Source organism: Furipterus horrens, unplaced genomic scaffold, assembly GCF_987537825.1.
Source record: "Furipterus horrens unplaced genomic scaffold, mFurHor1.1.pri manual_scaffold_3, whole genome shotgun sequence".
NCBI classification, from domain to species: domain Eukaryota; kingdom Metazoa; phylum Chordata; class Mammalia; order Chiroptera; family Furipteridae; genus Furipterus; species Furipterus horrens.
In genome coordinates, this window is record NW_028327173.1 from 44,852,901 (window position 1) to 44,867,134 (window position 14,234).

General features: G+C 35.4%; 1 protein-coding gene across 3 annotated transcripts in view; it reads left to right on the forward strand.

Moving 5' to 3' along the window:
- Positions 1–14,234, forward strand: part of ATG4C (autophagy related 4C cysteine peptidase) — a 154,704-nt gene that overhangs the window by 16,331 nt on the left and 124,139 nt on the right. For all 3 annotated transcript variants that reach the window (XM_090269557.1, XM_090269558.1, XM_090269556.1), the window contains exons 2-3: positions 3,722–3,863; positions 8,531–8,614. In XM_090269557.1, the coding sequence (XP_090125683.1) occupies positions 3,788–3,863; positions 8,531–8,614 (160 nt within the window). In that variant the 5' untranslated portion in view covers positions 3,722–3,787. The remainder of the gene's footprint in view (positions 1–3,721; positions 3,864–8,530; positions 8,615–14,234) is intronic.

Consider the following 14,234-nt stretch of genomic DNA (forward strand, 5'->3'; position numbering starts at 1 on the left):
CCCCTTCTTGTGCCAGTCTGCCAGTGTCATGTGACAAAGTTTTAGAGTCTGCATAGTGTTTCCCCATTTTCACAAACTGTTTGGAGACATTTTAAATGGCTATATAACCCATCATGTGGATGCACTATGCATAGTTCACACATTTTATAAACCTTCTTCCTTTTCCAAATTTTGTTGAATTATGCAGTTTTCTGGAGGAAGAAAAATTTTCCTTTATTCTAGTTGTCAGTTTAAAAAAGTTCTCATTAAAGCTGGCAGAAGTGCTACTAGTGATATACCCATGTTTCATTAATTTTTCAGTTCACTGATTTATTTAATAAACATATTTTGAGAACCAATCACATGCAAGGTGGAAATTAAGGACCTTCAAAAATTTTACTGTCTAGTGTAAGAGACAAGTAAGAAGTAATTACCATACAGTGTAACGAGTGCTGTGGTAGAGGGAGGATTCTATGAGAGGTGAGAAGAGGAGCATCTGTCTTGGTTTGAGCTTTGGACGAGGGTATAAATCTTACCAGTCTTACGAGAGGAGGTGAAACTTAAGCGGGATCTTAGGGAGTCATGATAAGGGTCAGCAGAAAGGCATTCTGGGCAGGGGAAACAGCACATGCAAAGGTATGGAGGCATCAGACAGCATGTCAAGTTTAGGAAGCTTTAATATTAGTAATAAAAATGCCTTCAGTATATGGTGCATGTGAGGGAGTGGCAAGAGAGGAAGCTGAGTAAGTGGACAGGTCACATTTTATGAAGGGCCATGAATATCATTTTCAAGGTTGTGGGTACAAACCCGAAGAAGTCAAAGACCTGGAGAAACATGATTGTAGCTCTAGTTCTCATTTGTACATCGGCAATCCTCCAATTCAGAGCTCTAGCCTAGACCTCACCCTTGAGCTCCAGATCTATATAATCTAACTGCCTGGTTATCCTCTCTAGAATATATTGGGTTGGCCAAAAAGTTCATTTGGTTTTCTCTGTAAGATGGCTCTAGTAGCGCTTAGTTGTCTTAAACTTCATTTAAAAAAACTAATCAAAATTGGTGAATTTTTTTGTAGCCATGTTAATATTGATGATGGAAGAAAATATGCAACATTATAGGCATATTATGCTTTCTTATTTCAAGAAAGGTAAAAATGCAACTGAAACACAAGAAAAGATTTGTGTGGTGTATTGACAAGGTGCTGTGACTGATCAAATGTGTCAAAAGTGGTTTGTGAAGTTTTGTGCTGGAGACTTCTCGCTGGGTGATGCTCCATGGTCGAGCAGACCAGTTGAAGTTGATAGCGATCAAATTGAGACATTAATTGAGAACAATCAATGTTATTCCACATGGAAGATAGCCGACATACCAAAATATCCAAATCAATAAAGTTATTGGTGAAAATGAAAAATGTGTCTTTTATTTTATGGAGAAAACCATATGGACTTTTTGGTCAACTCAGTATCTAGAATGTAAGCTCCATGGCAGAAGTATAGGAATCCTTACTTCCTATTTTCAAGAGGTTCTGCAACTTTAAAGTGAAATGACATAATTCAGCCAATTTTCCCGTAGGTTAATTGATATAAACAAGAGTTAAGTTCCTATGGCATTCCATCAACGTTATAACTAAATGATGTTGAATGAAATGACTTTCTTCAAGGACTTGCTATATTTCACTGCTTTTGTCCTGAGCTTTATCTGCATTGCCTAGAATAGTGCCTGGCAATAATTTATCAAATGATTAAATAAATAATAATTCTCTACTGTATCTCTCAGAGGCATCTCAAACTCCACATAAATCAAATTCATGATCTTCTGCCTCTAACCTGCCCCTCTCCTAATGTTCCCTATTTCAATGACTGGCACCGTCTATTTAGTTTTACACACCAGGGACCTGGCCGGGTGTATCTTTGACACATCCCTGTTTCTCACCTTCCACATCCATTTTATCACCAAAACTTACTGAACTTTTGACACGTTTCCTCATGCCTGTATCTGCCTATCTCCACTGCTCCAGTTCAAGCTACTATCATTTTTCTTGTAGTCTTGTACAATAGTAATACACTCTTAACCATCTCGTCCCTTTTCAGTCTATTCTCTTTGCTGCTTTTGGAGTCAAACCCACAGAATCTGATTCTGATATTTCTGTTTGAAACCAGTTGCTCTTAGGCCAAAGATCAAAATTCTTAACATAGTCTACAATGCCCTGTGTACTCTGGCCCCTGTCTAGCCCTATAGTCACATCTTGTGCCACTTTTTTGGACTTTCTGAGCTCTAGTCACTTAGGCTTTTTAAATTCTTCCAGTGCACCATGCGTTCTCCTGCCCCAACTCTCATGTATAATTAGTAGCTTTTAATATTGGGTTGGCCAAAAAGTCTGTTACATTTTTTCTGTACTATGATGGACTAGTAGAACTTATTTGGCTTGACCTTCATTTGAAACAGTTTTGTTAGATTGTATTGTGAGAGTTGTCATATCAGCGTGCATTAAAAAAAAACTTATCAAATTGGTGAATTTTTGTGTAGCCATTTTACTATTAAAGGTGGAAGAAAATACACAACATTTTCTTTATTATTTCAAGAAAGGTAAAAATGCAATAAACACAAAAAAAGATTTTGAAGTGTATGGAGGTGCTGTGACTGATCAAACGTGTCAAAAGAGGTTTGAGAAGTTTCTTGGTACTATTGACATTTTGGCCAAATAATTATTTGCTGTGGGGCTGCATTGGAAGATGTTTAGCAGCACCTCTTGCCTCTACCACTGGTGATAGCCGACATACTCAAAGTATCCAAATTCATTTTCAGTGAAAATGAAAAATGTGTCTTTTATTTTATGGAGAAAACCATACAGACTTTTTGGCCAACCCAATGCATACTATAAAATGGAATGTCTATTGTTGGAGAAAGGAATGCATTAGTACTTTTGAGTAGATATTTATAGACCTAAAATGGTAATGTTCTGTGCTGCGTTCTTTTCTTGAAAACTAAACTGTGAATTATTGCAAATAAGCTCAAGCATTTTCAGTTATAATTTGTTCCTCTTTCAGATTATATTACACATCTCTATTTCTCCCTCAAGTTATAAAACAAACATGTATGAGCTACATTTATTCTTATTTTAAAGTAAGAAAACATTTCCTGTTGTAAATTTAAGCCATTCTATTTTTTTGAATGCGGCAGTATTAGGAAATGCTTTATATGAAAGTAGTGACTTAAACAATATGAGTGGAAGCCTCCATTCTGAAGATAGTCATCATTTTAAATAAGATTTCAAATCACCTTCTCTAATTACAAATAAAACAAACCTTGAATAATTTCACAAGCACCAAAGTTGAGCTGTGTTTCTGTTTTTAATTATGAGTACCTGGGGGAGATGATTGTTTAGTTTTTTTTAATTGATTTGGGGTAGGGGGAGAGACAGAGATTGATTTATTACTTACGCCTTCATTGGTTGATTCTTGCATGTGTCCTCCAACCGTGATGTATCAGGACGACCCTCTAACCAACAGATATGCTTGGCCTATTGTCTAGTTTTAAGTGAAAATTTATATTGTTGTATATTTGGTATTAAATGGCCTTTTTATTTAAAACATTTTATTGAATGTATTATAGTCTTCTGTAAAATGAGAAATTGGTTTGCTCATTTCAAGTTCAAATTTTATTTAATCACTTAAATAACTTTAGCAGGCATTGTCCCATATAATATATATTTGTTTTTCTTTAATTTTTTTTTTCTTTTTTTAGTCAGTGCAAAAGATTAAACCATAGAAGAATGGAATCAAGTGATGGCTTTTTCTTTAGAATTTGAATATGGAGGCCACAGGAACAGAAGAAGTTGACAAGCTAAAAACTAAATTTATATCTGCTTGGAACAACATGAAATATAGTAAGTATTGTGATTTTAAAGTTGTATAAATCCAAAGCCATATCTGAAGATGTGTATCATCTTCCTTATTAAGTCATTGACAATTGCTTAAGTTTGCACTGAATGAAATATTTATGTAAAGAATGTAGATAAGAATATCTCCTGAAGAAGCAGCCAAATATCATCATGAACAATGCTTAGAAACTCAAGCATACTATGTGGTCTTCAAAAAAAAAAAAATCCAAACTAAACTTATTCAGGTGATGGTAATACCTCCATTTTTAGACTCAATTTCAGGCAACCTCATGTATGAAACAGGAAGTAAGCAAAATAGACCCCTGAACACACAAAGCAGACAGTATAAAGTTCATGTACCGATACCTATGCGTTTCTCCTAGAAGTAACCTCAAATTCTCGTTTTAAACCTAGTTACTCTTGGTTTGCAAACAAATTCAGTAAGGATATGGTGTTTATTTTTTTCTTACAGTCTCGGCCCTTTTATTTATTATATATAATTTTTATTTTTTCCATTTACAGTTGACTTTCAGTATTATATTCAGGTGTACAGCATAGTGGTTAGATGTTTATGTAACTTATGAAGCAATACCCCCAATAAATCTAGTATCTACCTGATACATATGTAGTCGTTACAGTGTTATTGACTGTATTCTTTATGCTGTACTTTGTTATTGACTGTATTCTTTATGCTGTACTTTACATCCCTGTGACCATTCTGTAACTACCAATTTGTATTTCTTAATCCCTTCACCTTTTTCACTCAGCCCCCCAACTCCCTCCCTTTTGGTTACAGATCCGTATGGTAGTTTTGAAGCCCACTTCAGACTAGAAACAAATAGGAGATAAAGAAACTTCAAAAATGGAGAAATACTAAGCAGAACTAGTTTCAACAGGAAGTTTATATCGTTAAAATAAAAATGATCAAATTTAGTAAAATTCCTTGATATTGCAAATTCAGGTAAAACACATTGGCAATTGACTCCTGGTTCACTGGCAGTCATGGCCAGCTAGCTAGTTAGACAGTTATAACTTGATAATAATGTGATATTGCATTGTAAAATTCTGAACATTAATTTTTAAAGTTGAGATATAATTTATATACTATAAAATGCACCCTTTAAAAATTATTTTATTTATTTTTAGAGAGAGGGGAAGGAGAGGAATAAGAGAGGGAGAGAAACATCAATGTGTGGTTGCCTGTTGTGCGCCCCCAAATGGGGACCTGGCCTGCAACCCAGGCATGTGCCCTGATTGGGAACCGAACTGGTGACCCTTTGATTCGCAGGCCAGCACTCAATCCACTGAGCCACACCAGCCAGGGCTAAAATGCACCCTTTTAAAAGTGTATGAGTCGGTGGTTTTTAGTATTTCACAAGGGTGTGCAACCATCGTCACTATCTAATTCCAAAATATTTTTTTCCTTTTTATTAAATTTATTGGGGTGACATTGGTTAACAAAATTATACAAGTTGCAAGTGTACAATTCTACAGCACGTCATCTGTACACTGTATTGCGTGTTTATCACCCCAAGTCAAATCTCCGTCCATCACTATTTATCCCTCCCATACCCTCCTCTACCTCCCTTCACCCCTCTAGAACATTTTTATTACCCCCAAAAGCAACCCCATACCCATTAGCAGCTACTCCCTATTACTCCCAACCTACCTCCAGCCCCTGTCAACCACCAGTCTATTTTCTGTCTCTCTGGATTTCCCTATTCTGGACCTTTCATGTAAATGAAATCATACAACTTGTGGACTTTATGTCTGAATCTTTTCACTTAACATAATGTTTTCAAAGTTCAGCCATGTTATAGCATGTATATATCATTACTTCATTTTTTATATGGCTGAATAATATTTCATTGTATGGTTATACCACATTTTCTTTACTCATTCGTCAGTTGATGGACATTAGATTGTTTCTACTTTTTGGCTAATATGAATAGTGCTGCTGTGAACATTGTGTACAAGTTTTTGTGTGAATATATATTTTCAGTTGTCTTGGTTATATATCTGGGAGTAGAATTGCTGGATCATACGTTAACTCTAAGTTTAACTTTTGAGGAGCTACCAAACTGTTTACCAAAGTGGCTGTACAATTTTACATTCCCACCCTTAGTGTTTGAGGGTTTGAATTACTCCACACCCTCACCAACACTTGTTATTGTCTATTTTTTTATTAGAGCCATGTTAATGTTTGTGAAGTGTTTCACTATGAGGTTTATTTGCATTTCTCTGATGAACAGTGATGTTAAGCATCTTTTCATGTACCTATTGGCCATTTATATGCATATATTCCTTGGAGAAATGCCTATTCACATTCTTTGTGCATTTTAATTGGGTTGTCTTTTTATTGTTGAGTTATAGGAGTTCTTTATATCCTCTAGATAAAAATGCCTTAGCAGATATATAATTTGTAAATACTTTCTTCCATTCTTGGGTTGTCTTTTACCTTTCTTGGTAGTGTTGATTGAAGCAAAAAACTTTAAATTTTGATGATGTCCAATTTACCTATTTTTTTTTTTTTTTTGGTTGCGTGTGCTTTTGATGGCATATTTAAGAAACTATTGCTTAAATCACGATCATGAAGATATTTACCTATGTTTCTTTTGAAGAGTTTTATCATTTTAGTTCTCATATTTAGGTCTTTGATCCATTTTGAGGTCACTTTTACATATAATGTGTGGTAGAGGTCCAGCTTCATTAAAATTTTTTAATTATTATATATTTTTTAATTCTCTCCTAAGGATTTGTTTATTGATTTTAAAGAGAGGGGAACGGGGAAGAGGAGGAGAGAGACAGACAGACAGACAGACAGACAGAGGGACGATTCTCCAACCAATGAGCCACCTGGCCAGGGCTAACTTGACTTTGTTTTAAAAATATAAGTAAATCATGTCCATACTTTTTGGCTTCTTTGCATCTTTTAAAGCCTTATTTGTGATTTTCAGAACAGTGACTTAATAGATGATTAATTTTTTTTTGGTAACATTCTTTTTATGGTGGGGAGTCTCCAAAGATGATCCTCAGTGAATCACATCTGTGTTGCCTCTTTTTCTCAGTTGAATCCAGGCTGGCTTGTACCTCACATTAACTGATAGAATGAGATAGAGGTTGTATCCATTCTAGGCATAGCCATTAAAAGGCAATTTTTACTTGCTCTGTTTTGGAGCTCTGAACAGTCATGAAACCAGTTTAGGTACCCTGCAGGAGAAATCACATGGAAAGGCCACATGAAGAAAGGTCCTGGAACTATGTAAGAGAGACCACCCAGTGTCTCAGCTGAGCTTCTCCATCTGATTTTCACTACATTAAAAATTCTGAGCAAGACCAGCAGGAGAGCTGCTCAGATGAGCCCAGTCAACCCACAGAACTCCAATATAAGACAAAGAGATGTTATTTCAAGTTATTAAATTTTGGAGTCATTTGTTAAATAGGAATAGATAACTGAAACACTGTCTTAGTTCACCTCTTAAATTTGTGATTGAAGGAAAATTAACATAAAGTGGAATGAACAAATCTTAAATATACAATTTGGAGAGTATGATACGTAAATAGTCCTGTGAAACTAGCCATCTAATCAATATATTTAAAATTTCTTTCATCCCAGAAAGTTTTCCTTATCTTCCTTCTCGTCAGTAATCACCCATCACAGACAATCCCTGCTCTGTGTCAATTTATTGAATGGCTTGTTTTCCAAATTTACTTGCTTTCCTTAACTTACTTTTACTTACTTAGTTTCATTTAGAAATCATAACAACATTTAATTTATCTCTGTCCCACCTCCCTGCTGCTATAGATTGAGATTTAGAGGTGAAAAGCAGGAGAGATGGAAGAACAGAAGAATTCCAATGAATGTATTCTTTTCAATATGTATAAGAACTTATTCATGGCTCTTTCCTGTTTATGCCCAGATTTTGTTATGCCCTGCCCTTATGGATTTTATATCTTTTATTTTTCACTCTCTCTGCACCATAGTTTCCTGATCCAGCATCAAGAGGCTGGAACAGAGATAGTGGTGCATTGCTTCTAAGCTTTTATAAAGATAAAATGAAAACTGGCCAACTAAAACTAAATAATTAAAAGAAAAAAGAACATTCTATAAATTGAGATGAGGATGTCTCAAAGCTTTATATACCACTTTCAGACCTCCTCACTTAGCCAGCATGATGGGGTGATAATAGCTTTCTCTAGGACACTTTAGAGATCCACTTTTATCATAAACACCACTGTCTGATCTTTTTTCAAAATTACTTCCTTGGAATATTAAGATGCTTTAAATCTTTTAATTAAGATGGAAGGAAATATAAGACATTGGTAACATTTGTTGCCTTTGGGAAAAGAGGTTGGTATCAGGGAAACTGGAGTAGAATTTGTACCTTTAAATTTTATACTGTAAGAAAATTGTTACCTGTTTGAAAGTAAATTAAAATTCAAGTTTTTTTCTCTGTTTTTTTAAATGGATAGAATGTGGTTAAAATACTTAACTATATTTGAAAGTAGCATAAATTTTCAGTTCATTGCCCAACTATTTTGCTACTCTTGTGAAAAATTGCACATCTATAGTTGAGAATTGCTTATTAGAAATTAAATAAAAGAAAATGTTGCTAGCCTTTGAGTGTTTAATCCTCGAATTGTAAAACATTTCTTTCTCTTCTCTTGTTTAGGTTGGGTGTTGAAAACAAAAACATATTTTAGTAGAAATTCCCCTGTATTATTGCTTGGAAAATGCTACCATTTTAAATGTGAAGGTAAGTGCTAGATTTGTGACCCATTTAAAAGTCTTTGTAGAAATTCATTATGTAACTCTTTTCACAATTTTTTTCTAGGTTAATCTATTTTTGGCACATTTGGTTTACTTTAGTTTTTTTAAGTTGTGGTTAAGTACACATAACATTTACCATCTTAATCATTTTTAAGTTTAAGTTTAGTGATATTTCAATACATTCTTTTATTTATTTTTTTTGAATAGTTTATTTATTTACTTGTTTGTTTATTTATTTTATTTTTAGAGAGAGGGGAAAGGAGAAAGAGAGGGAGAGAAACATCACTGTGTGGTTGCCTCTCACTTGCACCCCCAACTGGAGTGCAACCTAGTCATGTGCCCTGACTGGGAATTGAACCAGTGACACTTGGCTCGCAGGCCGACGCTCAATCCACTGAGCCACAGCAGCCAGGCCTTCAATACATTCTTAAGGTGGTGGTACCATTGCCAGCATTCATCTCCATCACTTTTCATCTTGTAAAACTGAAACTCTGTGCCCATTAGACAGTAACTCTTATTTCTCCCTTACTCTATGTATGAGGGTGGACAAAGAAAACTGAAATTATTTTCTGGAGGGTGGGCCCCTTGTAGTACAGGCTTCCCCACTAGGTGAGTGTTCCAGGAACCCATCTGTATCACTGTAGCAGCTGGCGTTGTTGTGAGAGGCTGCATTCAGCTTAGGTAAATTTTTTTTTGAAGACTCTTTCAGTGCGTTTGTCCATTTCATGATGGGTTATTTATGAATACACCTGCCCACACTGTGCTGAGTGTTCAGCAGTTTTTGACCAAAAATGGCATGACTCCCATGCCCCACCCTCCCTATTTACCTGATCTTGCCCCGAGCGACTATTTTTTTTTGTTTGTTCCCCAGAAAAAAAATGGCAGAAACACTATGAGGCATCAAAATTGACAAGTTTAAAAACTGTTTTGAGCATTGGAAAAAAAGTCTTGATAGGTTTATTGCATCAAATGGAGAGTACTTTGAAGGTGACTGAAGTTTAAACACGTAAGAATAAATACACAGTTTTTAATAAATAAGTCTGTTTTTTGGTCCCCCCCTCATATATTCGTTTATACACACACACACACACACACACACACACACACACACGTATGTGTGTATGTGTAATATCTTTCCCACATCTTCTTTACATATTCATCTATGTCTCATTTTAATATAGTCATTCTTTCTATTATACATCTTTGCTTGGTGTTTTGTGTATGAGTGTATGAGTATGTATTTTGCTTGTGTGTATGTGAGAGGGAGAAGGAGAGAATTTGTGAGAATATGTGATTATCAAGGCTTTTATTCATTTTTGATTAACCTATTTTGGTATATTATTTACCAGCAATTTTCTAAAATCTTGTAAATGACTTGTAATAATACAGCTAACATTTATTGAGTATATATAATGTGCCAAGTGGTATTTTGAGCAATTTAAATGTATTAATTCATTGAGTCCTCATGTTCTTGAAGGATGAATAGTAAGTTAATGGATAAAGAAGGGGTGCTTTTTAGGTAAATAGAATGGCATGATGAAAGTAATAGCAATGAAATATTAGGGAGTATATTTAGGAAGCAGATGTCTAGTGTAGTTTTGGTGGGAGAGAATTCTGGAAAGGATCAAAGGAGCATCTTGAATGCTGTGTGAAAGGATTAGGTTATTTGTTTACAGGCAGAGGAGAGTATGTGGATTTGAAGTTTTGTTCTCTATGATTATTAGTTGTTACTTTTGGGCAAATTATTAATCTCCCTAAGTATTAATGATACCTATTTCGTATGTGTTTAATGATATACCTGGTATATGTAGGCATTCTAAATGCTATTATTTATGATATAATAGATTTGAGAAAAAGTTATTAGAATTATTTTAAAAGGATAGCATTATATATTTTTTGGAAGAAACACTTTGAATGGATCTTTGTAGTGGGCACTGGGTGGTGGGGTTCTCAACTCGAGACAAAAAAGTAAATGATAAAGGAAATATGAATGAGACAAATAGAAGACTTCTGTTTTGGACTAGGAGTGGGGGTGTAGGGAAGGAGAGGAGTGTGGCAGGGAGGGAGAAAGGGGAGAGAGGCAGAAAGCTGGTGGGAGCCCGCATGTCCATGGAGAAGGTTCCTTGTTGATATGTCTTGATCTTCAGTAAACTCAGTTAACTCAGGAAATGTTTGCAGTAAGACTCATTTGGGAAGGAGATGAATTTGTCATGTGGAATGAAAAAGACAACTCATCTCATTGTAGGAGCTAGAAGCAGAGAGGACTATGAAAGCTTAAGCTGTGGAGAATTAGCAGAAGTCTTGGGGCTAGATTTGGATTTCTGTGCATTGCTATAGGCCTATATCTCTTTCTTATTTTTAAACATCATCTGAGGAAATGCTTATTGGTTTTAGAGAGAGGGAAATAACGGGAGAGAGAGAGGGAGAGAAATATCGTTTGGACGCCTCTCAAACATGCCCTGACCGGGACTGAACCCGCAACCCAGGCATGTACCCTGACTGGGAATCTTAACTGGTGACCTTTCAGTTCACAGACGGGCACTCCAACTACCTGAACCACGCTGGCTAGAGCAGGCCTATATCTCATAAAGATATACTTTTTTCTCCCTAGAAACATTCAATAAAATGCGCCTCTCCTTTCCATTATGTTCAACAATGTTTTATCAACAGAAATTCAGCAAATAAAGATAATTCCTTCTTTCTGAGATTTCTTATTTGCTAGCTGACTTTCTGTTCTTCCATTTACTTTAATATTACAATGGAAATTAAAAATTCACATTTAGATCCTTGAAATTAATACATAATTGACAGCAGTTTATTAACATGATCACTGGAAAGGACAATCAAGTGATTGAAATTATGTATGGCTAGAATGTTTGTAGCATAAGGAGATCTGTCACTCATCCTTTGGCAACCTAGTTGTGTTTGCCATTGGACTGTGGTTCTGAGATTATGCTGGCTGACTGTGCTATCATCTAGAAATACTGTTGAGCATGAGCTATACTTTTTAGTAAGGCTCCCAGGAGATACATGAAGGGGAAGGGAAATAGAAGAAAATGTCACAGTAAGTTAAACCTATAAAATTGTGGTTTTTCCTTAGTTAAAATGTCAATTGATTAAGCGTCATAATTTTTCTTATGTCCCATGAATTGCTTGAGTGTGATATCATGTTAGGTACTCTTAAGTTTCACAGGTGAGAGTTGAGGAATGGGTTATGGAATGCTGCCCTTGATATAGCACCTGTAATCAAACCTGGCAGACACCTATTTTAAAACTCCTTTATCATAATGTAAAAAGTTTAGAATGAGATTTCAGTGTTTTATTTTCTTAAGCAATAAAAAGCAGCTGAGATTTTCTATTTCTACTATTCATTTACTACAATAAAATGTAATACCTTATATAATATTGAAGGGAGAGCATTTTATTGTGATAAATGAAAGCCAATCATAAATACTTGTTCAGGAGACAGTGTGACAAAACAGATGTATTCGAGTCAGAGATGTGAGTGTGCCAGGGCTGCCCATTCTTTAACAAGCTGGTGGGGGGTCGGGGGTGTGAAAGGTCTCTCTGAACCTCAATATCCTCGTTTGGAGAATAAAAGAGTTTCGTTATAAGATTCTCTCATGTCCAAAAAACAGGTAATACAACTTTAATACTTTAACTCTCATTTCATGTTTAAATAAGATTATATTTCACTACTCAAGGGAGAACCTCAGAGAATACTTTTTATTTATTTTGAAATGTTATTAATTTTTCTAAGTTATTTGACCCTCATCACCGCCCAGTCTCACTCGCTCTGCTCTCTGCCTACAGTGCTGTTGTTTCTCTTTTGTCCCAGCAAGCTTGACTCTGCCCCCACCCCTCAGTTTACCTCCAGGATACCTTTGCCAGCAGCCACACACTATAAGACTTCTCACTTTTTGTACAGTCATGTAGCCAAGATAGCACTTGTTCCAAGGTATCAGTTGCTTTACAGGGTATCCCCCTCATAAAAAAGTAAGATTCTCCAGGGAAGGAAGGACTCTTACTTCTCTCTTACCTCCAGCTGCTGACCACAGAATCTGGGACAAAGTAGGAGTTCAATGAGTGCTTGACAAATTATTTAAAATCAGTGAGAACTGGAAGATAAATCTTACTAAAGAAACAAATTCAAATTTATCTGTAGTGGTATTGGAGCAATGATAATTTTTGAGATGCTCTAGAGCAGCGGTTCTCAACCAGTGGGTTGCGACCCCAGAACGACCCTTTCACAGAGGTCGCCTAGGACCATTGGAAAACACATATATAATTACATATTGTTTTTGTGATTAATCACTATGCTTTAATTATGTTTGATTTGTAACAATGAAAATACATCCTGCATATCAGATATTTACATTATGATTTATAACAGTAGCAAAATTACAGTTATGAAGTAGCAATGAAAATAATTCTATGGTTGGGGGTCACCACAACATGAGGAACTGTATTAAAGGGTCGTGGCACTAGGAAGGTTGAGAACCACTGCTCTAGAGGAATGATTTTCAACTGGTGTGCTATAAGGATTTTTAAAACATGCAATACCTGACTATAAAGGAAGGGGCACGGACCTCTATTCCTTTAGATTGTCAAATAAAAAAATGACAATAGCCAACACAATAATAGCCATCTGGTATGAATACCCTATCATGAACCATAAATTTATAGGCCGTGTAATAGAATCGCATCTTATTGGTCATGTCACATAAAAAGTTGCATTTAATTGGTTCATTCTTGGTACCAGAAATCTTCATATACAGCTATAGGCACCTGATTTTTTTAAAAAGCCACTCTGGACAAAAAATTGTAGATATGTAATTACTGTTATTATATGTTTGTTGTAAATCAATCAAAATTATACTTATTTTTTTCAGGTCAGCAAAAAATATTTTTTGGTAAGTCACAGAATTTTAGTAATTAGTTTATGTTTGCCATGAGATGGAAAAGTTTGAAAATTGCCACTCTAGAGAATAAACTATTTTTAATCACTTTAGAAGTATCTATTTATTTTTGAAGTATCCATTGATTTATAAAGAGCCCAACAATACTGCAATAATCAAATATTGAAATAACCTCAACTATGTTAGGACAATTCTATTTCTTAAATAAGGCCAATAACCAATCCGTAAGTAGTTGAAAGAAATAGTAGCAATTTTTGAATATCACAAAAACACCAACAATTGTAATAGACTTGGTTTTGTTGTGGTGGTTTTTATTTTTTTTGTTTGCTTTTTTTTTTTTTTTTACTATCTATTTATTGATCTTAGAGAGAGAGGAAGGGAGAACCATCCATGTATTGCTCCACTCATTTCTGTATTTATTGCTTGATTCTTGTATGTGCCCTGACCAGGGATTGAGCCCGCAACCTTGGTGCATCAGGACAATGCTCTAACCAACTGAGCTACCTGGCCAGGTGGTTTTGTTGTTGTTGTTTTCTTCTTTTTTCCTTCCATTTCTTTTTCTTTTTCTTTCTCCACCTCCCCCCTTTTTTTCTTTATTCCTCTTTTATTTCTTTTTCTTTTTCTTCTTTTTTTCACAAGCACCCAGAGGTTGCTGCCCCACTACCTGCGGGTGGGGAGGCGGAGTCT